The sequence below is a fragment of the Rhinolophus sinicus genome, linkage group LG11 (genome assembly GCF_036562045.2).
Source record: "Rhinolophus sinicus isolate RSC01 linkage group LG11, ASM3656204v1, whole genome shotgun sequence".
NCBI classification, from domain to species: Eukaryota; Metazoa; Chordata; class Mammalia; order Chiroptera; family Rhinolophidae; genus Rhinolophus; species Rhinolophus sinicus.
The window spans coordinates 29762196-29788394 of NC_133760.1; the positions used below are offsets into that span (position 1 = coordinate 29762196).

At 41.7% G+C, this 26199-nt stretch overlaps 1 protein-coding gene across 1 annotated transcript in view; it reads right to left on the minus strand.

Annotated features, from left to right (window-relative positions):
* The window catches only part of PMFBP1 (polyamine modulated factor 1 binding protein 1), a 119004-nt gene that overhangs the window by 38142 nt on the left and 54663 nt on the right, over positions 1-26199 (minus strand). The window contains exons 3-4 of the mRNA XM_074316013.1: positions 6542-6783; positions 3924-3995 (exon numbers count right to left, since the gene is read on the minus strand). Of these exons, the coding sequence (XP_074172114.1) occupies positions 3924-3974 (51 nt within the window). The 5' untranslated portion in view covers positions 3975-3995; positions 6542-6783. The remainder of the gene's footprint in view (positions 1-3923; positions 3996-6541; positions 6784-26199) is intronic.

The following is a 26199-nucleotide window of genomic DNA, read 5'->3' on the forward strand; positions in this document are numbered from 1 at the left end:
TGGCATCTATTAAAGCAGCACTCCCAAGAGAAATCAGCAAGGAAGTGGGGGACGTAGGACAGGGAAGGGGAAGAAACCAAGCAAGGGCAGGACTGCAGACAGAGTCCTTTGGGCTGTAGCTTTAGCCGGATCCCACAGGGAACTCTGGAGTGTAAGTTACACCTCAGAGTCTGTCCTGATTAGAAGCATTGAAAGCTGGGCTGTCACACTGAGCATCAGTCAGTCAATGGCTAAGGGCAGCCTCATGGGATGTAAGGTCCCAAGGATTTCCAGCTCTCTGCTCTTAGAAGCGAAGTGCCTCCAATAGCCCAATGGCAATTCTTCTAAGAGAGTTGCAGGCCCAAAGGCACACAGAAGCCATGAGTATGGCGAAATGGGAAGTGATCCAAGCAACAAGGTCCCCTAGCTGGTTAGCAGCAGAATGAGGAGAGTTCTGCTTTCCTGACCTTGGAGCCAGTGTCCTGTCACTATATCCCAATGACTGCTCTGGCTTCTTAAACATGTGAGCGACATAGCACACATTCCCAGGGGAGCTGGATATGGACATTGTAAATCAAGCCTTACTGGACAGGTCAGTTTAAGAGATCTCTGCACAAGACCGAGGGAGGCAGAGAATAACCATGAGAATCGGACACTGCAATGTCATAGTATTCGGAATTCAGAAGGTTTCCCAGAAGTGCAGCTGCTGTCTCAGCTGATTTATTTCTTCATTTCCATTTAGTACCTGGATTTTTTTTTTTTTTTTTTTTACCACTTTACAGTTTAATTAGGTTAACGGCATGGCTCTGTCATTAAAAGGATTTCATTATCTCAAAATTCTCTCTCTTCCTCTTTCTCCTATCCCTTGTTCCTCACTTTCAGAAAAATAACAAACTGCCCCAAGCATATAATTACCAGTAAGACAATTACCAGGGACTCTCTTAAGAGAATAGATGTAGAGTGGCTAAAAAAAGTGGTGTACACGGTTTCCTAATTAGAAAACAAAGTCCTGACCCAACAAGAAACAACAGTGTGATTCCAGTGCTTTAAATTCCTTTAGTCATGGCCGTCACACTGGGAATAGGATATGGAAGCTCACTGGGCAGCGAGACCCTAGGGATCCCCTCCCCTCTTGCCATAGGACTTTCTTTGACATCTATGAGCAGATTAGGTGACAATACAATGCCTACTCAATGGAAATGCCGAATGCCCTACACTCTTGCCTTGATGCAAATATATGCATCTTAAGGTGAGGACCTTGTCACCAGAGTGTTCCATGAGGAGCCTGGCACAAAGTACCAATGCTATACAACTTGAGCCTCTCCCAGTTAAATGATAAATTTCCTCTTTCAAGACAATGAAAAAATCCCCTCTCCCACCAGTTTTGGATGTCCTCTGAGCCAAAGGCCTGCAAGCCCAATTCTGTTGCACCACTGGGACTTCAGAATTAGATCTTTAATGTAGGTGATCTCATCTAATTTGGATATTAGCATTGACTCTGAGTCTCTGAGGCAATTTCTTCGTTCATAAAATAAGAGTTTTGGAATAAATAATCTTTCTTTGAGGATTCCCTAAACCAGTTGAATAACAAATGTGTTCTGCTGGATGTCAAATAAAATTTGCTTTTGAAATAAAAATCTAACCATTCACTCCTAAGGCCAAATCATACATGGGTTTTTATTCATGAGAACGGGAGTGGAAATGCTGGGAGAGCAATAAAATGATTTCCTTCAATCCCATATTATTTTTTACTGTAGGAAGTTGTAAGAAGAGGCTGCTGTGTTCACCTCAGAACTCCAGAAAGGCAAGTATTTCTGAGGTTCCAGTAAACCTAATTTCTTGCTAATATCTTGTACAGAGGTCACAGTACACTATTTCCAATCCTATCTGTTTTATGAAGGCTATGTTCCAGGCAGATGCCTTTTGAGTATCATTATATAGTAGGCATTGATTTAATCTGACATTTCATCCATCAAAGCTCTATAACCAGTATTAGGGCATGAGATGAACTGAGAGTCATCATGCTGACCCTCAGGCACCATCTGATCCTGTCCTAGATCTGAAGTCATTAACGATGGCTGAAATCACAAGCCTTCGATGCTAGGTGAGTTTTCACTTACATAAACCACGCTCTTAGATACCCAGTTTTGCTTATAATGAGGTTGGAACTTGTTCATTCTGCTTGCAGGCATGTGACATCAGCAGCAGCCACTAACCACAGGCAAAACGGTGAGTGCTGATACTGCAGTTGCTACCATACTCATGCTGGTTATTGGAAAATAGGTTATTTACTGAAGCAAATTTTCTGTATTGATTAAATGGATCTTTTTTCAAAGAGCATGCCTTCTCGAACACATATTTCACAGGATCGGAAGAAACTGTGCTCTAGGCTTCAAATTATTGACTGTAGTCTCATGCTCTCTTGGGGGGATGCTGATGATAAACTGAAGCCTGTAACTGAGTAGCACTCTCAGATCCCAAGAGCATTACAAAGGTTCAAGATGGCAGCATTCCCTGGCATTTGGCATTTGAACAAGAAAGCTTAGGTGGCAGTTTCCAGAGTAATTTTGGGGTCAACCAACAACATCATAAAAGTCATCATCTTTGGGAAATTATCTTCTTTGTCTGAGGATAAGGACAAATCTTCAACAAACTATGAAAAGCCACTTTAACCACTGCTACCATTCAACACGTGAGAAGTTTATAGTGAGAGTCATGTTTTAAGAAGCATGCAACCTTAAAAGTTAACATTGCTTCACGATTTTTTACATTTCACTTGTGTAATAATAGACTTTATAGTTATCTGCAGTAATTTCAAACACTGTTATTGATATTGCTAAATTGATTCCTAAGTTTACTTTTCTATCTACAGGAACATTGCAGTTTTTGATTGATTACTTATGATGGGAATTAATGGGCACTTATATAAGGTTTTGCCTGCGAGCCAAAATTTTGGGGTCAGTTATGTTTATAAAGTGAAGATTGAGTATATTTTATTGTGTTCTAAATTCTTTTAAGAATCGGCACACTGTATAAAGTATATGGTTTAGGATACACAAGGCATATGGCAGAGGTCAGCCACCTATGGGATACGGGCCAATTTTTATTGACACTTGGACAGTGGCTACACACTTTTCTCCAATATGTCCTTGGAGAAATTATTTTACTAGAATGTAAGCTCCACAAGAACAAGGATCTTTGTCTATTTTGTTCACTGCTTTATCCCCAGCGCCTACAACAATGTATGACACATTGAAGGTGCTCTCACAATATCAGTTGAATGAAGGAATGTCATTCTAGAAAATCCATGCTAGATCCTTGTTCCCTGCAGAACTTGCAGTAAATCCTGTATAGTTTCCTCCTGTAATCTAGCAGGAAAGGAGCTGAAATACCCCTATAGAAGCTGCTTACCTCTTGGTAGAAGGTCTGTGAAAAAGCGTATGTCACGTGCACAACCCTACACTAACCAAAACATCACTCTTAAATCCTTTCTGGAACAAGTCAGGGAATACATACACAGAGCTGGACCAAATTATTAGACTAATTAGAACATTCCACTTCCATATTATTCCAGGTAAAGAGAGAATGTTGGCAACAATAGTTAATATTTATTAAGTATCCCAAGCACTAGTGTTTTACATGTAATATTGTACTTAATCCTCACAGCCAGTCTTTGAAATGCATGCTCATTATTCATATTTTCTAGGTAAGGCAAAGGAAGCTCAGAGAGAGTATGTGACATACCTAACATCATACTGCTATTAGATATGGATTCAGACCCACTGAGCTCAAGTCTAGGCTCTTAAATGTTATGCCCTGCTGCCCACCTCTGTCTGTGGCATTTTGGGATGCTTAATGAAAGAATTTTGAACCATGAAACGTGAAAAGAAGCCCCTTGTAACAAAGGTTCAACTCCATGTACGTAGAGGAGATAGGGGCCTTACCTCATCTTTCATTTCCTTGGCACCTCTCAATTCTCCTTTAAGCTTTAGCATTTTCTGAACTTTGTTATAAACCTGGAAAAGTATAAAAATGTAAGATGGAAAAAGTGTAAATGAGTTCAGCCCTTTAGAGATTTTCCCATCTGGAGGTGTGTTCTCAGCAGGGAGTTCAGAAAAAAAAATCCTGAACTGTTAACGATACCTACCTACCCGCCTACCCATCTGTTTGTGTTTTCAAAAAGTGTGTTGAAACCTTCACCAGGAAGGCAACCATGGTTTTACATCTTTTCCAAAAAAACACTGCTAAATAGTTTCTGAATTCATCCTTCTTTGAAAGCAAAAGGTCTGAAACGATCTTACTTTTTAGATTTCTAAGTATCCTATGGCTCCAGTATAGTTAACATTATGTACTAATTATAAACCTGATGGGATGGGCACAACCCAACTTCATTCTCATGATAACCCTGGGAGGTAGACACTATTACTATTTTCATTTTATAGAGGAGGAAACTGAAGCCCAGAGAAGCTAAGTAATTTACCTAAGGTCACACAGGCTCCCTTACTGTTGCACAAGGGCCTTCCACTAATTTATAACTATTATGTGGAAATATCTGACAATGTGATTTTTTTCAAGCATCAAGTTACCATATTGTTGGTGCTTGTAAAGTTAGGTAACATATAAAGTACTGAGAAGTATCTAGACAAAAAGCCTCAAAGAAAGCCAAATATTTTTGCACATGTATGTGTGTAAGTATAGGATGATGCATTTGAAGTCATAATGCAGTGATCTTAATAATCTAATTCATGATGTTTTTACCTCTAAGACTAGAAGAAATTTCCACCAGACACTTACCTGCAGAATAGTTCCAAGAATGAGAAGCTATCAAAATACTCATTCTTTGTAATGAACCACATCTCCTACCCCTAATATAAGCCAAGAGGAAGAAAGAATGCTGGTGAGACATGGAATTTGGAATGTTTTATGGGGTTGTATTCTAATATGCAGCATTGTCTATCCTCTTAAGTCTTCATGTACAGAGATGCATCATGGGAATGGTGATGTAGCTCAGGCTTACCCAGCAGGGAGCGGCTAAGTGATGCTGCAGTAACAAACAACCCCCAAATCTCAGTGGCTTAAAACCCTAAAGGTTTATTTTTCACTCATGCTACATGTCCTTTAGGCATCAGCTTGGGGTTCTGCTCTCCACTGTCCCCACCTTTATCATCTAGTATGTTGCCTGTTGTGATGGCAGCAGAAAGGGGTCTTGGTGAAGCATAAGAAACCACAGTTTCTTAAAGTGGAAGGGACACACTTTACTTCTACTCACATTTCATTGGCCAAAACAAGTCACATGGCCATGCCTAACTTCTTCCTTTATTTTCCAAAGGAAATATTGGTGAACATCACGAATGACTTCCACATTAGGTGTCGTAGCTGGTCGGGCTGCTATAACAAAGTCTCACAGATGGGGTAGCTTATAAACAACAACAATTTCTTTCTCATAGTTCTGGAGGCTCAGAAGTCCAAGATCAAGTCACTGCAGATTAGGTGTCTGGGGAAGACCCACTTCTGAGACGGCCGTTTTTTATTTTGCTCTAACTTCACATGCTGCAAGGGGCAAGAGAGCTCTCTGAGGTCTCTTTTAGGAGGGCACTAATCTCATTCATGAGGGCTCCACCCTCACGACCTAATCACCTCCCACAGGTCCCACCTCCTAATACCATCACTTTGGGGGGTAAGATTTCAACATATGAATTTTGGGGGAGGGGGCACAAACATTTAATATACAGCACTAGGCAAATGAAAAGATTAAAAACAGTGTGGCATAAAAGAACACTAAACAGGGTTCCATGCTGCCAAGCTTCTAAACCTGGTTTAGCTCCTAATTCAAAAAGTAGCTTTTGGAAGGGCACTGATCTCTCACCTCTGCCTCTAAACTGGGGACTGTATTAAATGACCATTAAGTTTTTCCTAGCTCTAAGGTTTTCTTATTCAATGTTCTACTTTGACAGATATCTTTCTTTAGTAGGAACCATGACCTTAGCACAAGCATCAAACAAAAGCTGGAATAGAACAAATATATCCTTGAGAATAATATTCTTCTCCAGGCAGACCTATTGGATAGTTAGGTGATGATTCTTAGATGAAATGAAATCTTGTCCTAAAAACAGAAAAAAGTCCAGACTGTCATTGTTTCATCTACTATGGAGTTACACAGCTATAGGTGCAAGGGCCAAAGGCATTTGGAAGGAAAAATAGATGGTACAGGCTCTCGTATTTGCATGAAAATATATTGGACTTTGAGAAGTAAAATAAGTCAGAGGAAAAAGAGAGAGCTGAATTGTGTTCCATGAAAGAGACATGGGAATCCTGTGAGTCACTAACAACAGCAGTGGGAAATTTGGAAGTGCTTATGATGAAAAAAATGGAAGGGTTATATGATAAATTTTCAAAGCATTTGACAGTAATGTTTGCCAGATGGATCAGGAAGCGTGCTTTGAGGGAGCCTCAAATGCTTTATAAAATGATCACGTGAACCTTTACAACGTTCTCTGAGGAGTGTGGCTGGACAAATATTTTGTAAAGGAGATAACTCATCACAGAGGGAGGGGTTCCCTACCTGATCCGTGGATATTGATCTCTGGGCCCAGGACTTGGATGTTTTCTCTCTTCTCAAACCCTTATTCTACGTCTTCTGTGCTGCTGTCTCCTGCGTCTTTGTTGAGACCTTCACTTTTTTATGCCCCGTCTCTTCTACCAGCATCTCTGATTCTACTACATCTCCCCAGGGAACTGCTTTCTTGTATTCAAAAATTCTGCTGCCTGCTTTTCCAGCAGGCCTTCCCTTGGTGACAGCTGTGCCTAGAAAAAAACAACAACAACACAAAACAATTGTGGTGAAAACAAGAATTGGTCAGAGTGCCAAGTGATGTTTTGTGCCTCCTGAGTTGGCCTCAGTCTACACTCAGCACCTTACAGATTCCCAAGAAACACTGACACTGCGTCTCACATAGTGACTAGTGTAGCAGGTATGAACTCAGGTGTGCCAAGAAAAAGTAACTATTTTTCTATTGCTCAACCTCTTTCTTGAGCCCCATTTCCACCAAATGGCAGAAAATAGAATTTGTTATTTCTGAGAAAGCTCCATCGTTTTTAGGGTAAAAATAAATCAGTTCATGATTTCCTCTCTTAAGCATTTTCTAGAGTGTGCCTAAGTTCCGGGTCCTAGGTTGTATCCAGTCCTCAGGGAAAGCTTCTGGACCATGCACATGGGCAGCTCTCCCAGTGGCGGTGTGCTGAGGTGTCTGTATCCTGTGCATTAGGCTGCTACTGTGTCTTCCTCATACTGTGGGCTTTCGGTCTGCTGGTCCTCTTTCATCCTCTGAGGATGCTTCTAATGCATTAAGAGAGAGACACACACATGAGATTGGTTCCAGGCCCTCTTTTCTTACACCTTCCCTACCATCATTCTATGTTTTGCCTAGAAATGTGTTAAGAAGAAGGGAATAGGGTCCTAAGATTTTGCTCACTTTCCTGCTTCCCATTCCTGGTATTGATCAAAAATCTCTTTTGCCCGTATATTGCTAAACCTATTAGGGGTCCTACTGTGTTCCTCACTTGCGTCCACCTCTTTGATCTCAAGGTCTAATTCTCTTGCTTATGCTCAAATTCCCCTCTGCTTCCTCTTTCTTAACTCAGGTAGTCTTTGTTTAGTTTTGGGGTGAGGACGAAAAAAGGGTACAAGTAAAAAAGTTCAATGAAACACAGGTTGAGCGGCCAGGATGGGAAGGACATGATAGTCATCACGCACCATCGACCCACGTTAGGTTACACAAAAGCCATAATCACAGACTGCTGATGCTGGCTCTCTCCCCAAAGAACTGGTAACTGCCTGGGTGTATGGATGGACTACGAGCCTTAGAGCAACACTGTCTATTCCTTTTTCTTCATGACCTGGATGGAAGAATATCAAGGATCCATTTTTCTTATCTAAAACATTTTTTCTTGGTTTTCACGGAAAAGAGATGCCATTCAATTAAAAGTTAAAGCTATCCTTGGGGGTTAATCAAAACTAACAAACACATTTACCTACACTCAGTTGTAAGTCTTTCCTTTACTCTCACTGGGTTTCAGATTTTTTCTCCAGTGTTCCACCAGCTACCATCGAAAAGAGTCTGAGGAATTCTAGGGCTCTTAATAATTGAAATGATGAGAGGATGTTCAATGTTTCCTCTATTTTCAAAAATATGTGAGCACCGTGAATGAACAGGGGTGCTCCTTGCTCAATAAATTATTTCTATCCAAAATGCATGGATGGAACCATAGTGTACAGAAGCCTGGCATGAAGAGTTCATCTCTTTGAATGCAAACCCAGTTCTACAAGAGAAAATCCCTGATCATATAGGGCATATCCACTGGGGGAAGATGGTAGGAGGAGATGATGCTGGAGATGGTTTTACCAGGGTCTGGGGATTCTGCACCATAATTTGGTGAATAGGAACCTGACACCAAGGTCACTGACTGGGTCATAGTCCAACCCCAGGGCTGAGGCTCTTCTGAAGAAGAAGTAGGGCTAGTTGGATCTTTGCAGAAGAACTTTGGGATGGTAGAAAAATGAGGGTCCAGGAGGAACAAGAGAAGGAGTTCCAGGATTTATCACTCACTGCTTCAAGTGAAAATTGGTCTTCATGGCTGTCTCCTTGGGTACTTTTCACAGAGGCTGTCAGTTGCCTGTTTTAATACCCATATTCTTTATCTTCCTTAGTAATAGAAACTTAATTTTATTGAGGTGCTCACGTACTCGTCTAAAAGACTACTGATCCCAACCTCTCTTGTGGCTAGGTGTGGTTCCATGTGTAGGTTTTGGCCATTGATATGTAAGAGAAAATATTGTGGGAACTTCCACTACTTGAAGAGAAGTAGTGCACAGCTCTTTGTTTCTTCCTCCTTCCTGATTGACTTACTGACTAGTGCTCCCGCAACCATTTGGAACATGAGGAGATGCTCATAGAGACGGAAGAACCTAGGTCCCTGATGGAATGAAACCACCACGCCAGCCCTGGACAGAGAGAGGCTTTTCTATCTTAAGTCACAGTTAGTTTGCATTTTTTTTGTATTTCATGAAGTTGTACGGTATCTAATGCAAATGGACAAAGTACCCTTAATTATGTTCCTCTCAGAGAGACCTCTCTACAAGTCGCTCCCCATTTCTAGAACCTCCGCCAGCTGCTTTTACTATCCATTTTGGAACCCCTGTTTCATTGTGGACCAACTCTTTGACCCCACAGACATTTCTCTCAAATGCTCCTTCCCTTCCTTGACTTGACTTGGTTTTCTCTTGTTACATCAGCTCTTTGCTTTCCTCTTTCGCCACTTGATATATGGAGTGGAGAAGAGAGCGACATACTCAGTGTTCCTACTCAGTTTTTCTACTGCCACCACCAGTGCTATTCAGTAAAATGTCCTCTTTTGAAGTACACACCCAGTCTAATCTTGGTTGCCATTATGATCTACTGACATGGTGAAAACTCTCCATGTCTTTCTTTTTTAAATGATGTATCTTCTGTTTGTCTGCTCAATAATCACATACCTTCAAGTCTCAACTCAATTGCCATTTCTGTTCTTTTCTCTCCAGTTTTAATTTCCAGAGTTATGGAATGATATAATTAATTTCCAGAAAACTTATATGGCAGTTACTATATGTCAGGCACTATTGTAAAATAACATGGTTACTCCTCACAGCAGTCTTGCCAGCTAATAGGTAACCCCTCACACTCCTACAATGCTTTATATCTATGCTTTTAGCACAACACAATCTTCCATTGTTATGGTTATTTATGATTTGCTTTGTCTCCCCACAAAGGAAGCAGTAGTCTATTCTTGTGAAAGAACAGGAACATACAGATCATTCTGAAATAATTTAAAAATTCCAGAAAAGTTGCAAAAATAGTACAGAGAGTTCCTATATACCCTTTCTTCAGTTTCCCCACTGTTAGCATCTTCCATAATGTCAATGTCTTATTACTGGTGATATTAACCTTAATCACTTAGTTATGCTGGTGTCTACTGAGTTTATCCACTAGATAGTTACTATTTTCTCCATTATAATTAATTAAAAAATCATAGAACTTGCTCCTTGAGTTGCCCTTGGCTGCCTTCTTTCTATGCAACAGGACTCTTGTTTTGAGAAAGAGGAATTTCCAAATGCCTTTTCCTTTTCTCCCTGTTAGCCCCTTCCATCTTTCCTCAGGTTTCAAAGGGTTCATTGAAAGAGTCAAGGCCTTTCGGAGGCGATGTCAACTGGCATTTGCCTTGGTGCCTGCTCTCCAGCAGGCGAGGGGTTAAATACTTTAGGAAAACTTCAGCACTGAACTGCCACGTCTCTTAGGTTCAGCTCAGCAATCAAACTGCATAACCTAATAGAGCCCCTGGTGCTACGGGAAACACAAGACACTGATTTATATTTTAATATCAGTAATTTCCACAAGAGCAACATTTCTGAGTGTCATTTTACAATTTCTGTCAAATGCCAGCTCAGTTTTTCTTAATTCTGTTTATTGTGTCTGAATTTGCAACCTCATCCGCAATGCAGATTCTTGGCTCCCCGGGGAGAGGAACATTTCCATTTTTCTCTCAAATGGGAGGAATGGGGATGGGGCAGAAATGGGCCTATATAATAATTGGAAATGTAAATGAAGTACTGTTTATTAAGAATGGTTATGAAGTACTTTAGTTAACAAAATGGGGGTTGGGGGTAAACTGAATAAACTTTGTAAAAAATGATACACGAAAGGAGTGTGTGGGATCCAAACGGGAGTGCTTCCTTCCAGAAGGGAGAACTGCTCTGTACACCGCAAAATGGAGAGGAGGGAACCAGAATGAGGAATATTTGGCCACATTCACCGTGAGATCGTGGCTCTGGCCATTAGCAAGACAGCAGGTTGTAAAGTGCTTTGGGATCCTTAAGGATCAAAGGTACATGGCTACATGAATGCCAGATGTTGTCATTAGGAAGAAGGAGCCTGGTTCTCTCCTGTATTCTTTGAGCATCTAATAAAAGTGAGAACAAAGCTGGTGCAGTTGGCACCAACCCACATCTACTCAGCGTGTTTAGGGGCGGGAGCGCTTCCTGAGGCCACTGGCTGCAGGTGTGCACCCCTGCACTTCCAGTGTCGTCCACTAGTTCCCTGAGGGCCTGCAGCTCATTTCTGCATTGGTCCTTTCCGGACAGTCATAAGCAACTTCCTGCATAGCTCAATATAATGCTCTTCTATGAGGCCTGAAATTTAGCTTTGGCTAGAGAGGATCTCCCCTTTGGTTGGTATAAGAAGCCAGCCAAGAGTCAGAAGCAGGGACCCTCTAGCCCCATGCAGCTTCTTGCGTGACCACTCAGGGCCTTTCAAACGGGAGTGTTACTAATCTCGGTAATCCTTCTTTTCTCCAAAACCACACCTCCAGTAGGTCACAGCGAGCCCAAAGCCATTTGCTCTGCCTCTGTTGGTGTGAAGACCTCATGCTTTTCACCGGCATCCTTCAGTTTCATATACTCTAAATCCAACATCATGTCTCATTGCCAAACCTCTGGCAGAAGCCTTGTTGAGTTTCTCAGTGGAGCTATCGACCACATTGACTGAAGCCGCAGCAACGTGTTTCTCCCCGTCCAAAAGGGTAAAAATAACAGGAACAAGTTGTCGGAAATGAAATTTCAATTCATCCACGCCCTTTCTACACTTCTGCTGCGACTCCCAAGCAGGGATCAATAGTGTTTAGACAGCCAAGGAGATTTTTTCCCCTCTTAAAGCACCAGATCAATAGCAAAAAAAAAAAAAAAAAAAAATCCTCCAGTCCTCTGTATGTGTTGTAGTAAATGTGAACAAATCAGAGGCCTTCGGCTAAACGGATTGACTGAAGGCAGCAGCAGTCCAGTGCTTTGTAACTAAGAGTACATCAACTGTGCAAGTGGCAAGGGGGGAGGAAAGCCCTGGCCAGGATGCACCCCCTGTGCTCCCATAGTTCCAAGAACAAGGAGACTTCAAAGGGAATCTCTGTCCCCAAAATGAAGGGACGAAATGAAAAGATTCCTGTGCATTGCAGCATGTGGGTGTGACTTTTAAAATATTAGAAATAGGACCATTCATGGAAGTGCGTTTTATTGGAAGACAGCTTGGGCTGCGGGGCATGTCACACCTCCTCTCCATTTTGTCTTTTGCTTTCTTAATTAAAAAAAAAAAAATAAAGTTCTTCGCTATCTACGGCTTTTTCTCATGGCTTCCTGAGTTTTCTTCCCATAATGCTATTCAGCTCTCAAACATCTTCTCCAGCTAGGAAGATTCTGACTGCTGCTTTTCTGGGTGACCTGTCAGCCCAGCACAGTCATTTCTCTGACTCACCTTGTTTCTTCATTTGCCATCAATGATGTTCTAGCAGGCCTGGTCTATCTCTTCCTCTTAATCCCATTATTCATGTGACAGAAAAATTGGGTCAAAGCTCAATTCTGATTCTCCTCAAAAGATTTATCCATGAATAACCTTGTCTTCCCATTATGAAAATTTCTGTATTGTATTACATCCTTTAAAAAAATGTCCACCATAGATAAATAACAGTGTGCAGATATTCACATGGATATTCTAGTCACTAGACTGACTTACAGATTTTGTCTTTCTGTTTCAAGAAGCAGGTAGCCAATGGATAGCAGCCCGAACTATGGTGTGAGAAACTGAGATTTCTGAGGTGGATTATCATAAAACAAATCCTTCATTTCACTTGGAAAAGCCAACCCAGGGACTCAAAAGACTGTCACATAGCTGGTGTTACTTTGTGGGATTAAAAAAAATCATTCAGGTTGCAAAACCCAAAGGTGAACTGCTATGAACATGGGAACGTTAAAGTTCATTATAAGAGACTTGTTATTCTTATCAGTGATTACCATGCTAACTTCTGTAATGAATTAAGATTTATTTGAAATAAAGCATTGGCTAAATCGAGTATAGAAGCATATAAAAATGATAGCGTGTCAACATCTATTAGCTTAGATAATATAGTTTTTTGTAGGAAGCTTAGTTAAATAAATGTTTATAGTCATAGATAAAAGAAATGATTCTTACGGATTGTGCTATAAACAGAAGCTTCTCTTGGAGTCACTTGGTTCCTCTTATGAGCCTCTCCTTGAGACCAGACCTGTTCTCCTTGTGGCCACAGGCATATCTCAAAGTTATCGTAGGAGAAGAGAGATAAACCTCAATCAGGGCAAATAGTGAAGAGGTGAGTGATAGTATAAAAAGTCCATTATTAATGGATATTTCCAAAGGTGAAAGAAAAGAAATAGAGACTATAAACATTAATTTATTCAGTAGTTAAAAAGTGCTGAGAACCCAGTATGCATTAAGTGAAGCAGCAATAAACAAAGACAAATATAACTACGAGAATACCGGTGTCATAAAACAGCCCCCTTCCCTCCTCTGGGGGGGCGTACGCAGTAGGCAGCCTGATAACTGCAGCCTCTCCCTAGCAATGATTCTTCTTATTAGTATTTTAAAGGTTTAAACATTTGAATATGTAATAGAGTCAAGTGGTTCTGAAATGTGAAAAGGAGTTGGGCTTTCCCTTTGCCCCTCATTTCCACTTTCTACCCCTCTCTCCTCTGCACTGTGCCCCATGAGGTGGACCTGTGGGCACTCCATCAACCAGCAACCTTGCCTTCAGGCCTCTGGTTGTCTTGGCTGATGCAACATCAGCAGGAGAACAGAGGGAGGGAGGACTGTGCCGTGTATGCACGTGTGCCCTCAGGTGTGGCCCTGACAGATGCCCAGGAGTAAAGGAGGCTCTGGTCACACTTCTGTCACAGGCCCTCCCACACAGCTGCTCTGTGGCCCATTTCAGGTAGGTCTACTCCCTCCCTGACAGCTGAGGTCTGGAGATAGCCAAGGCCCATTCTTAACTGTACCTGGGCACTATAGGTACCTCCTAGCTTCCTCATGCCCTGCCCACACCTTTAAACCTAGTCCCTGTATGAAACATGCCATGAATTACTCAGCCTGAGCATGCCATTGACTCCCTGCTGAGATCCTTATTAATATGGTAAATGGTGGAAAGTGCCATTAGCTGTTGTATTAGTTTCCTAGGGCTGGAATAACAAAGTCCCACAAGCTGGGTGGCTTACACACCAGAAATTGATTGTCTCACAGTTATGGAGGCTGGAAGTATGAAATCAGGTGTGGGTGGGGTTGGTTCCTTCTGCGGGCTGGGAGGGAGAATCGGTGCCATTCCTGTGACCTGGCTTCTGGTGGTTTGCCTCCCCCCCTCCCCTCTCTGCCTGCATTTTCACATGGCATTCTTCCTGTGTGCGTGTCTGTCTCTAAATTTCCCATTATAAGGACACCAGTTACACTGCAGTGGGGGCCCACCCTACTCCAGCACGATCCCATCTTAACGAATTACATCTGCAATGACCCTATTTCCAAATAAGATCACATTCTCAGGTACTGGGGGTTAGGACTTCAACATATGGATTTTGGGGGACACAATTCAACCCATAACAGCAGTTTTAGGCTCACGTATCTTCTATTTACTCCCCCCCCCAACAAAGGCCTCTCCTGACCTCCATCTATTGTCTGCTCTCTCCTCCCCACTCTTCATGAGTTGTTTGCATTGTCTGTCTCTTTATATTTTCTGCATCACCCTCCTCCCACCCCGACCGTACCACCCCATCTCAGTAACGGCAACTCTGATTGGCCAAGGTCAAATTTTGTTGTGAGATCCAGTGGGTTTCTTTTTGGTCCTTATTGTATTTGACAAACTTGATACCAAGGGCTACTTCCTCCTTCTAGAAACACTTTCTGTCCTTAGTTTCAGAGACCCTCTCTTAGTTTTCCTCCTGCTTTTCTGATTGCTCCTTAATTTCCTCAGCCAGAATCTCTCCTACAGACCATTTCTGATGGTCCCCAAGGTGTTCTCTTATCTTGTCCCCCCTATTCTCACTGTACTATTTCATCTCTGTCCTATTCCATCCATTGTCCTCATTTCAGTGACCATTCCTATGAGGATTGCTCCCACAACAAAATCTCCAGCACAGGTCTCCATTTGGAACTCCAGATCTATCTACGCAACTGCCTTCTGGACAGCTGTTCTTGATTGCTCCACAGAACTCTGCAGTTCAACATCTCCAAAACTAAACTCACAATCCTCTGTGCCAAACCTGCTACTCCTCCTGTGTCACCTATTTTATTTATTTAACAAACACATATAACATTTATTATGTGCCAGACACTATTCTGAGCAGGTCACTATTAACTCATGTAATCTGCATAACAACTCTATGATATACGTCCTCTGGTTATCTTTATTATAGGTAAGGCACAGAGAGGTTAAGTAACTTGCCCAAGACTACACAGTAGTAAGTGGTAAAGCAGGGATTCAAAGCCAAGTATCTTCACTCTGGAGTCTGTGCTCTTAACCATCATTATATGCTGCCTCAGTGAAAGGCACCACCACCCACTCCGTTTGTTCAAGCCCAGAAATGCATACACTATCTTGATTCTTCTCTGTTTTGCTTTCTCTCACTCACTTCAATTCCCAGTCCCCTTATCCCATCACTTACCCCGTCCTGACTATTCTCATTCTAAATACATCTATTGGCCCTCTTCTCTTTATCCCCAATGACACCGTCCATTCCTTGAGCAACCAGAGATATGATCATGTCACTTACTTGCTTAAAACCTTTCAATAATTCTCCTTCATTCTCATGATAGAGCACAGACTCTTAGAAGGGTGTACGAGTCTCTCTTTGATCTGTGTCCTGCTTTCCTGACCCTTCTCCCTGCCTTTCTTCACATTCCCCACCAGAGCTCTACTGAACTATGTTCAGTTTCTCAGACATACCCTGAGTCTGTTGCCATTGCTGCTTGTGCTACATTCAATCTCTCCCCTCCCACTGGCTCTGGGCTAACTCCAGCGGGTGTCTCAGGACTCAGGGTACATATAATTTCCTCTGTAAAGCCTTCTTTGGCTCCCCAAACCTGGATTCTTCCTCCAAGCATGTGCTCCCACCCTGATCCACTGAACACCCCTAGCAGGACAGTCATTACTCCATATAATTTTGGGAGCACTTGTCTGTATCTCCTTCTAGACTGTAAATACCATAGATCAAGGGGCTGTATTTTTCTTGTTCACGATCTCATCTCGAGTAGACAAACACCTTGGGCAGAGTAAATGCTCACTAATATTTATTGACAGAATGAAGAGCCAATTAGCTAATTTACAGCGAGAAATCACTATCACAGGAGCTGAAATGCTCTTAGTCCACATGAGCATTTAGACCAGCACACTCTTTCTCTATAGGTGGGCCAACATGAGAAACCAACACATTTTTGGGTGATACACTCAGAAGTAAGGGACACTTATAGAGTCAAATGTTGAATGGCAACTGGCTAAGACACCATCACTTCACTATTAATATCTCAGACAGCACAGGGCTCGCCAGGAGGCTCGCACTAGCAGTCTGTTGGCCAAGGATCCCTCTCTCCCAGACATCGCTCGAAGTTTAGACATCATTCCCTCTGTGAATAAGTTTCCTAACCTCAACTCTCTGCATCACGAGACTGAGAAGCTCTTTCCTTAAATAGGCTACTCTGGTACAGTCAGGTTTTGCAGACCTGAGAGCTACTCTGTTTCACTGAGGTGACTCTAGATATGGTTCAGCTCTCCCAGAACAAGCTTTCTCTTATTTTCAAGTTCTGGGGGAAGCCCCTCTATAATCCTGTATGAAGTGGCAGACTATCCCAAAAGGTTATTGTAGTTCAGAGGTGCAGTGGATCACTTTCCATTGGAATAATCAAGAAAGATGTTATGGAGATGGCTGCATTTGATCGTGCCTTTGATTCTGATAGAGAAGATGGGCGGTATTCTAGGATAATAGGAAAAAATGAAAATTTCCAGCTAGAGCCAGAAGAGTAGGAAACGCTGTGTTGTGAAAAGTTTTAGAACCTAAGATGCAGAGTTCGAAATTTATCTAGAGGCAGCAGGGAGCCACTGAAAGTTTCTGGGCTAGGGAGCGGTGTCTAAAAAACTGCTTCAGGAAGATTAGCCTGGCCTCTGTGTGTAGGAGACAGAGGTAAGAAGAAGAGGCCCAGACAGCTAGACGGGAATTAGGAAATAACTATTCTCAAATAGTTATAAGTAAGTAAATAGTAAGTAAGAAATCTGTTTCTTTAATTTGTCATTATAATAAAATATAATATTATATCCAAATACATAAACACATCGTATTGAAGTAAGAGAATACTGATTAAAAGCAAACAGACAAAAAGAACTTCATTTCTGAATAAATATTGGCTAAATGAAGACTGGTGTTGGGTGACACTGAAAATTGCCCAGGACAATACTGTACGGTTCATTTTCTTCACTCACTAGATGAGTCTACAGATTAGATCTGGTTACAATGAGTCCCAAGAACTGTCCACATTCAACTGGTTGGGTTAAAGTAGTCTCAGCTACTAGCCAAGTAGTCAGGACTGGAAGCCCTTTTGATCTAAACAATTTCTGCTGTTATGGGATCCACCTTGTACCCTGTTGGACTATTTGCCCAACATTTTATTCATAACCCTAAAGGGTCGTGGAGGTGAGATGAAGGCAGGGCTAATTCTGGAAGGGAGAGCGGGCAGGTAGACTACCTATATCAAACCCATTTATATTTCAAAGTCTTTTTCCTGGAGCTGTTCTCTGGTGATCAAGTGGTGGAAGGGAAGGGAAAATGAGGTGGTTACATATGGGCACTGCTATTGTTATGTTGGAAAATACTTTTTGATGAACAGTCATTTCCTTCCACTGCCAGAGGGTGTTGATAATGAGCAAATTACCTTTTACTCCCTCTGGTGTGGATATGAAATTGGCTGTTAATAGAGTTGCTAATGCTACCGGGTTAGCATGTGATTGTTCTATTTTAAGCCAATTTAAGTTATATTTGGGGAGTAGCCAATCAGACATCTTACTAAGAATGTGGGCCCAAGTGCAGCATTTAATATCGAGAAACCTGCCTCACCCACAGATGTGGCTGTGAACGGAAAGTGCTGAACATGCCGTCGTTAACATGAAATGTTTTAATACAATGTCTTTTCTCCTTTGTAGGTACAAGAATGGTCTCATTAAGGCAAACATGAACTGTTTTCATCATAGGATAGGACCCATTTCAAACCCCAATAATATAGAATGCTATCAGCCAATAATGTACTTTGTTTAATCTAACAATGGGTTAATATTGGTCATTTCATTACTGCTTGTTATGCAGTGAAAGCTTACGAGAAAATGAAATGTTCAGAAATTAGTTGAAAGGAGCAAAAGAGGTGAGAGATTTTACCGAGTTATATGCTCGATTGGGCTAATTAAAGGTACAGAGGCATTAGTAGGTTATGTGAACATCTCTGATTTCTAAAGATGCTTGCCCAGGAGGGGGATGGTGTAGTCTAATCATATCTGGCATTGTGAACCCCCAAGGAAAAGGAGCACAGCTTTTCTCTTACATTTTTCCTAGCCCTCCCCCTAAAATACCTATTGCCACCTGGCACCTGGTGGCTAAATTGAATGCATTGCTTGGTAAAGTTCCTGGATTAAATAGGATATTCTTGAACAAAGCACTGTTGATTTGTGATTTTCATGTTTTATTGGCTTTTCATGTTTTAAATGTAAAGCTCATTAACTACATACCGAGAAGGAAACAGGTATGAGGGATGGAAAATAAAACTCAACTGATGTGATACAGAAAGGTACACTGTATGCCATTCTGGTTTGGATTAATTGGGCTTGGCACTGTTATGGCTCCTGTCACCTGATCAGTTTACTGGGCTGAAGAAACTGCGGGAATGGAAAGTACTGGAGCCTAACAATACTCCAACTTCATCCCTTGCCAAAATACCTCCCAAGAAAATTCTAGGCTCATGCTCTCTGTTTTATCATTAAAATTGGGTGCCCATGGAAGACCCATCCTTTGTGACCATCCACTCATTCAACAGACATTTGCTGAGAGCTGCCTGGTGCCCAGCTGGGCCACAGGAGTGACTGGGACAGGGTCCCTGACCAAAGGAGCACAGAGTATTCCAGGGAGACACTTACCTGAAAATCATAATACGCAGTGGTAAGTGGGCTAATAAGGGGTGATTAAAATCTTGGGCATATGAAAAATACTTTTAGAGTTGACTTTTTTCCCCCCTTTAAACCATTACACATGGTAAGTTTCAGGCATCACTCTAGGCCTTTACAAATACTAACTCATTAATTCTAATAACAATCTTTAGAGGCAGATACTATTATTATCTTCATTGTATAGTGAAGAAAATTAAGGCACAGAGAGGTTAAGTAACTTTGGCCAAGGTCACACAGTTCGTCAATGTAGAACCCACGCCATCTGGCTCCAGAGCCCATGCCCTCAGCTACTATATGTTGCCTTCCCTTTAAGCCAATCCCTAGAACATGAGTGGGATTTGGGCAGATGGAGAAAGGGGCAATGGGTGAGATGAGGTCAGCATTCCAGGCAAAGGAACCAGCTTGTCCAAGGGCATTGATCTGTGACTACCTGTGGCACACAAGGAGGACCCCCCAATGGTCAGAAGAGCAGGATAAGAGGGTGTGTGCTTTGAGTGTAAATGCTGATCCTGGAGGGATGAGCAGAGAAAGGGGAGCTGGCAAAGAGGGCTGAGGAGCCCACAGACGGCAAAACAGCAGTGGGACCTCTCCAAAGGGGAGAAGGCAGAGAAATGAGGGCGGGATCCATAGTGTCAGCTGCTGCAGAAGTTCAAATTAAATGAGGAAAACCAGACCATTAGTTTGGACATCAGAAGGCCACCTGTGCCCTTAGTGAGTACAGGGCAGGTAGAACAGAGGACTGAAATTATGCTATAGTTGATGAGGAGTTTCTGGGAAGAGAGATGGTATGAATGTGTTTTTAGAAGTTTTATAGTAAAGGAAAGAGGGGAGAGAGAGGAAAGGGAAAGGAAAGGAAAGGAAAGGAAAGGAAAGGAAAGGAAAGGAAAGGAAAGGAAAGGAAAGGAAAGGAAAGGAAAGGAAAGGAAAGGAAAGGAAAGGAAAGGAAAGGAAAGGAAAGGAAGGGAAGATAGTGAGCTTGGCTACAGATCCAGAGAAGGGATAAAGCAGAGTGTGAGGGAGTGAGAGAGGTGGGGTGGGGGTAGAAGCATCGGAGATGAGTAAGATTGTTATGAACTTCTCCTCTGCAAACTTCAACCTGAAGTGCTCTCTGGGGAACAATGCAATTATTATTATTCTTTGTTTTTAGGCACAGAAACATCACATAGAAAGGTCCAGATGCAGATTTAATACAGAGGGCTGTATAAGACTCCCTAGGCTGTGAGGACTTTGAGAGAAGAATCTGTGTCCCAATCAGAGTACCAGGCAGAGAGCAGGTTCTCAGAATGTGTTTGTTGAATGAATAAATGGGTCTTATTTACATTTTTATTGTGAATATTATAAAAAAAGAGTGTGGCATTGATTTTAAAACACTCAGAAACACAGTTATGAAAAACTAACATTTTATGGACTGCAAGTCATTTTATGAAATGTTGCAAATGCATATATCCATCCTGCCCGAGGCCTTGAAGTAATAGGACCATTATAGGATTTCTCATTGGGTCATCAAAAAAGTTTCTGCTCTCATATTCCTGCTACTTTACAGACAGACTCTATTTTATTAAAGGTAGGAAAAATAAATTGTTTCTAGAGTACTGGGTATAGTTAAAGGTGTTAAGAAAATGTAAAACAATTTTACTAGTGTCTTGACTACTAATTTGGATAAATGTTTATTCTCAAAATGTTCTAGCATTATCGTTCTTCTTCCAGAAAGGTCAGGCACATGCCACTAAAAATACATTTAGTATGTTGGGAATATTTTTCAAGTGATTTATTGGGGTAATGTATGGACTATTTATTTAAATATATCTCTTATTTCCAGTAATGCCACAACCTCATTAGAAGTGACTTGGCTCATTGCTTAAACAAAATGATTTCGCTATTTAGGACCACTGCTTTAAAAATAGGCTATTTTCCTCTAACCATTTACCAGAATTGGGGATCTATTTTTAGAAAAGTACACGTGAATGGGTAAGGTCAGAGCCCCGAGCCTCAGGGAATTCCTCCAGAAGTTGTGTCTGTTGTACATTCTGGTTCATTTTTTCCCCTTTCCCATTTTCCAGAGTGGAGGGAATTCTCCACTTGTTATGTGAGGGCACAGCCACTTCTCTGGGGGACTGTGGAATCCTCGGGAGAGGCTCTGTCCTGTATTCTCTGTGGTAGGCACCCAGCCGTAAAGTATGGGGCCTGGTTTCAGCAGTGAAAAACTGCTTATGCTCTTGGGGGATGTTCGAGCACTATTTGACGTATTAGCAAATGAAATTTTCTAACTAGTGAGTGTGCAATACATAATCGCTTCTCTGTGGTTAATACATTCAGAGACTTATAATATGGATGTAAGTTATGAAGCAGAACAATAAAATGAATATGTGTGATACTTCTGGGGGTCACATTCCCGATGTAGCATCTAAGAGTTCCCTCTCCCTGTTTCATCCCTCAAACCCTGCTTCCCAGCTTAGACGTAACCATCATCCTGAATTTGTGTTTGTTATCTAGCTGATGAAAAAATGCTTTTACCACATATGTATGTACCCCTGAGCAATATGTTAAGTTTGCTGGCTTTTGAGCTTTATGAAAATTGTATCATACTGTGCTTACTCTGCAATCTGCTATTTTCATTCAACATTCTTTCCAAGATTCAGTGGTCCAGGAGTTGCATTTCGTTGTGGTTATCCATTTCACTGCTGTATGACAGTCCACTGTGGGAATATGGCACAGTTTCCTCATCCATTGTCCTGTACAGTTGGGTTTTTGGTAGCTCCTTAGCTGTGATGGACAGGGCTGCTGTGTGAATCCTTGGGCAGTCCCATGCACTTATGCAAGTGTTTCTCCAACATGTATGCCATTTACAAGACAGTGCCACACTGTTGTTCTCAATAGTGCTGTCTGAATTTCTTGCCCAACTTAATGAAACATATGTCAATGCAGCTATGATTCAAAAAGAAAGACAGGCAGGCAGACAAGAAGAAAGAAACGAAAGACAGGAGATACAGAAAGGGAGGCAGGAAAAAAAGAAAAGATAATTCCCCCCATAGTTTAAGGCCAGTCTAGAAAAATACATGCATTTCCTCAAGTGTTTTGTTCTGTCTAATGATTCAACCGTTATAGGATGTTGGCTACTGAGTTGAAAGATTAAAAATTTTATTAAATCAAGTTGGTGTGCATATAAAGAAACTGGCATTTTCATTTATTGTTTGGTGAGTGTTAATTGCCTTCTTTCTTGAAAGTAATTTAGCAATATGGAACACAAGTCCTTAAAATACTACAATTGACTCTGCAATTCCCCTTACAGAATTCTATCCTAAGGGGAAAAAAGAATAAGTTTATAAAGATGTTTGTTTAAGGATGTTAACTATAGCGTTCTTGGTAGCAATAAGAACGCAGGAAAGATAATCTAAATGTCCAAAAGTTATTGGTTAAATAACTGTGCAGCAATTTAGAATTTAAAATGATGGAAGGATGTATATGTTACAGTGAGTAGGAAAATAGTTATTTAATATGTATATGGACAAACCTATATATATACATCCAACTTTTATGAAAACAATTTCTGTTTCATGGGAAAAATTATGAATGCAAATACATCAAATCTTATAAGCAGTGGCAGGATTTTAGGTGATTATTATTATTGCTGCTTCTCTGTATTTTTTGGGTTTTTTTTCTATAAGAATAATTATTACTCATTTTGATTAAAATAAAGAATAACTTGTTGCTGTCTATTTATTAAAGAGAAAAGTTGGAGATGCTTGATGCTGCCTACACTCTCCATTATCCATCTGTGGATTTTCCTTAAAAAATGTAACATCAAATTTAACAGTAGATTGGCACCTACTATGAATACATTCTCTCCCTTGCTCTCTGGGGGAATGTAATCTAATTTTGTATCAGTCTGAAAAACAAAAACACAATTCTACAACGCCCAAATGCATTCCAGGGAACAAAATGTCAAATGTCTGTATTCACTCTCCTCATCCCAGCTCGTCTATCAGCCTGGATCACACATACCACACCACCTACACTGCTCCCCATGTTTTCCTCCGGGTGGTTTAATATTTCTAATTTCATTTGTCATTACAACATTCCCATGAGGTGGGGAGAGTATATAGTGGCAGGCATAGTAATTATTGCGGCCACTTTTTTTTTTTTATTTGGTAAAAGACAGGTCAAAAATTCATTTTATAATCCCTGGTCTCTGGTAGCCTTTGAAAATAATGGCCAGTAGTTCAGCAAGTTCATTAACAAATTCCCTCTAGGTTGGGGAATGTGCATTATCTGGACCTGCCGATTTATGTATTGTACCATGTTTTCAACTGTTCCCTTACCTGGTTTATATCAACATCTATATTTAAAGGTCTTCATTACTTCCTCATTACCTATGCTCCCTTCCTTTATTTTTCTTGTTAAAGACCAATTTAAAAGAGCAACTCAGTATCTCTGCCACTCAGAGTCATCATTAGTTTCCCTCGTCTTCTCATTTATTAGTCTAGCCACTTCATTGCCCAAGCTTCTTCCTCCCCAGCCCATTTTCATTGCCTCTAACCTCTCTGGTGGTGGTGAGTCATTCTACAGTCTCTGCTGCTGCCCTTATCTTTCCTTGACAAGCCTTAGAAAGAGTTTGTGCATTCATTTTTTTTTTTTTTGGCTCTTTCTCATCCTTTTTCTATTTCCACAGTGGGCTTTTTTTTTTTTTTTTTTCCCCACCCTTAGATCTTTCCAAGGCTCTTTGTCAAGCGGCTCCTTGCATTTTTTATTCAAGGCATCCTGAGCCTTTGTGGCTTAACTGTGATTTGAAAACTTTGTGCCTTTGCCTGTAGTGCTATCTGGGTTTCTTAATTCACCCCAATTGGATTTCTGAAAATCCTTGAACTTGAGCAAGTTCCTTAATGTGTTTAAATACAGAGATCAGGTCACATCACCGGGGTAGTGGTGTGTCATGGTCAGCAGCATCAAAGGCCATTTATAAGAGGGAGAGCGTCAGCACAGATGTGAGGTCATTGTTCACGCTTGGGAAAGATACAGACATTCTGAGCCCAAGTCCATCCTCGACAAAGAAGCTATAGTGCGGCTGGTGTTCCAGGTTGTTGGCACTTAACTTGGTTTCCTGGGCAGAGAACACACCACACAAGGCAGGCAGCTTGCTGTTTAGAAAGGCGAGATTAATAAAGGCTGCTCAGGAGTTCCCCTTTCTAGTTTACATTAGTTAATGGAATGAAAACAAGTGCTGGGTTTTATACTCATCAAGTTACACGCATCGGTCCACAGCGTTCCTTCATTCTCTGTTTTTGATAGTGTCCGTGTGTGGATCTGCTGGCAAATATGTGATCTTGGCAGTTTCCTTTTGAGTCTGTGGCGGAGAATCCACATAGTCATGCTGCTGAGGTCTCCCTTCAAGAGAGAATCTGCCCCAAAGAATACAGCTAGCTGGGAGGCCTCTGGCTGTGAGTGTCTCCAGGGTAGCTCTTGGTCAATGATACAGTGCAGGGCCCTGCACAGCGTGGGTAACAGGCCCACCTTTTCTGGATCTTTGCTTCAGATTGCTCTGTTGGGTTAGCCAAAGCCTTCTCCAGATGCACTGCAGTCGGAGGCTCTTCCTAGCTCATCTTCCTTCCTTCCTCCTCCCCTTTTCACAGATGTTGGACCTGTATGGCTGTCTGAAGGCTCTCCTTGCCTACTCGTGCTTGCCTCTCCCCTTTATCTTTTTCAGGTGTTAACTCCATGAAATCTCATGCACCTCTAACTCCTCTAAGCACATGCTTCTTGGAGGACCTTGTGTGAACAAGGACCTAGCCCTCTTAACCTTGCGAGCTCCTCCTGCCTCCCCCACCCATCCTACCAGGCATGAGCTCAATCATACTCTTTTTTGTGTTACTCGATGGAAAACCCAAATGCCACTTAGTCACAGAAGGCATTTCAGGCTAAACAGAAATGGAATTGGGGGTCATCTCCAGTCTGGGATTATATATACTACTACCCTCACTCATTAATATGGATAATTGATCTCATTACCGTTTGACCAGATTGGACAGTTCTCAGGAAAAGAGCTTGTACTTCAACCACAGGATCACTAGGTGACGCTGCTGCCCCACATAAAGGCGACAGCCTGAGCTAGGCTTGGCCACAGCTATTCTGGGCTGGGGGTCCTGCAGTTTCCTTGGCTGGAGAGGACCTACAGGTCCGCAATATACTCCAGAATCTGAAAAAGCAATTTCTGGACCCATGAGTCCAGACTCTAGAAGAGCATGTTAAATCAATCTCTTTTTCTCTCTCTCAATCTCTCAGAAGTGTGTGTGTGTGTGTGTGTGTGTGTGTGTGTGTAGTTCTCTGGAACTCTTCAATTGATTCAAGAACTAACCATGGCTGCTCTAATTTCTCCAAGTGCTGCCCAGTTCACCTTACATGACCGCTCACATTTTTGGATGAACAGAACAACTAAAAGCTCAGCAATCCCCACTCCTGCCCCCAGATATGGGAGAACAATCATTTTGAGTGGTGTTGACACCAAAGTCTTTACAGAGGGTCCCTCAACAGAGTTGAATGTCCAGGCACCACTCACTTGTGACAGGAGTATAGGGAGATACGGACTATTGGGTGCAAGGGCTTCTTCTATACCTAGTGTCCTAGTGTCTTCTCTGCTGAATACAGAACATACACCTCCCTAGCCAGGTCTCTGGCTTCAGTGCTCCCATCTTTTATGCTACCGCCCCTATCTTTTCACATGCCCAGTCAGCAATCTGTAAACATAACACCTGTCTTGTAAATCCTCATAGACAAAGCTGCTGAGTGGGACTAAATATTTAACCCTGCAATTCAGCCCTTATCTCAAAACAGCCCAATCTGTTCTACATGTACAACACTCCTTTCTTGGAGCTATGGGTGGGCATATTGGATAATCTGAGTTTGAAGAAGTTATTTGCTTACACATGGGACGACTGTTCAGTTGCATAAAAATACTTTCATATTTACAGGACTGAATTCAGTCATGCTTCCATTGGGGAATCTCCAGAAGCAAAACCATCAATCCACTCTTTACATTTCTTTAATATTGCCCAATCTTTTTTGTCACATTTTACACCAATAATGGTTAGGAATTTCCCAGAAGACTTCTGGCTCAGTGCCTTATACAGAGATAATAGGAGGATGTCAGTGGAT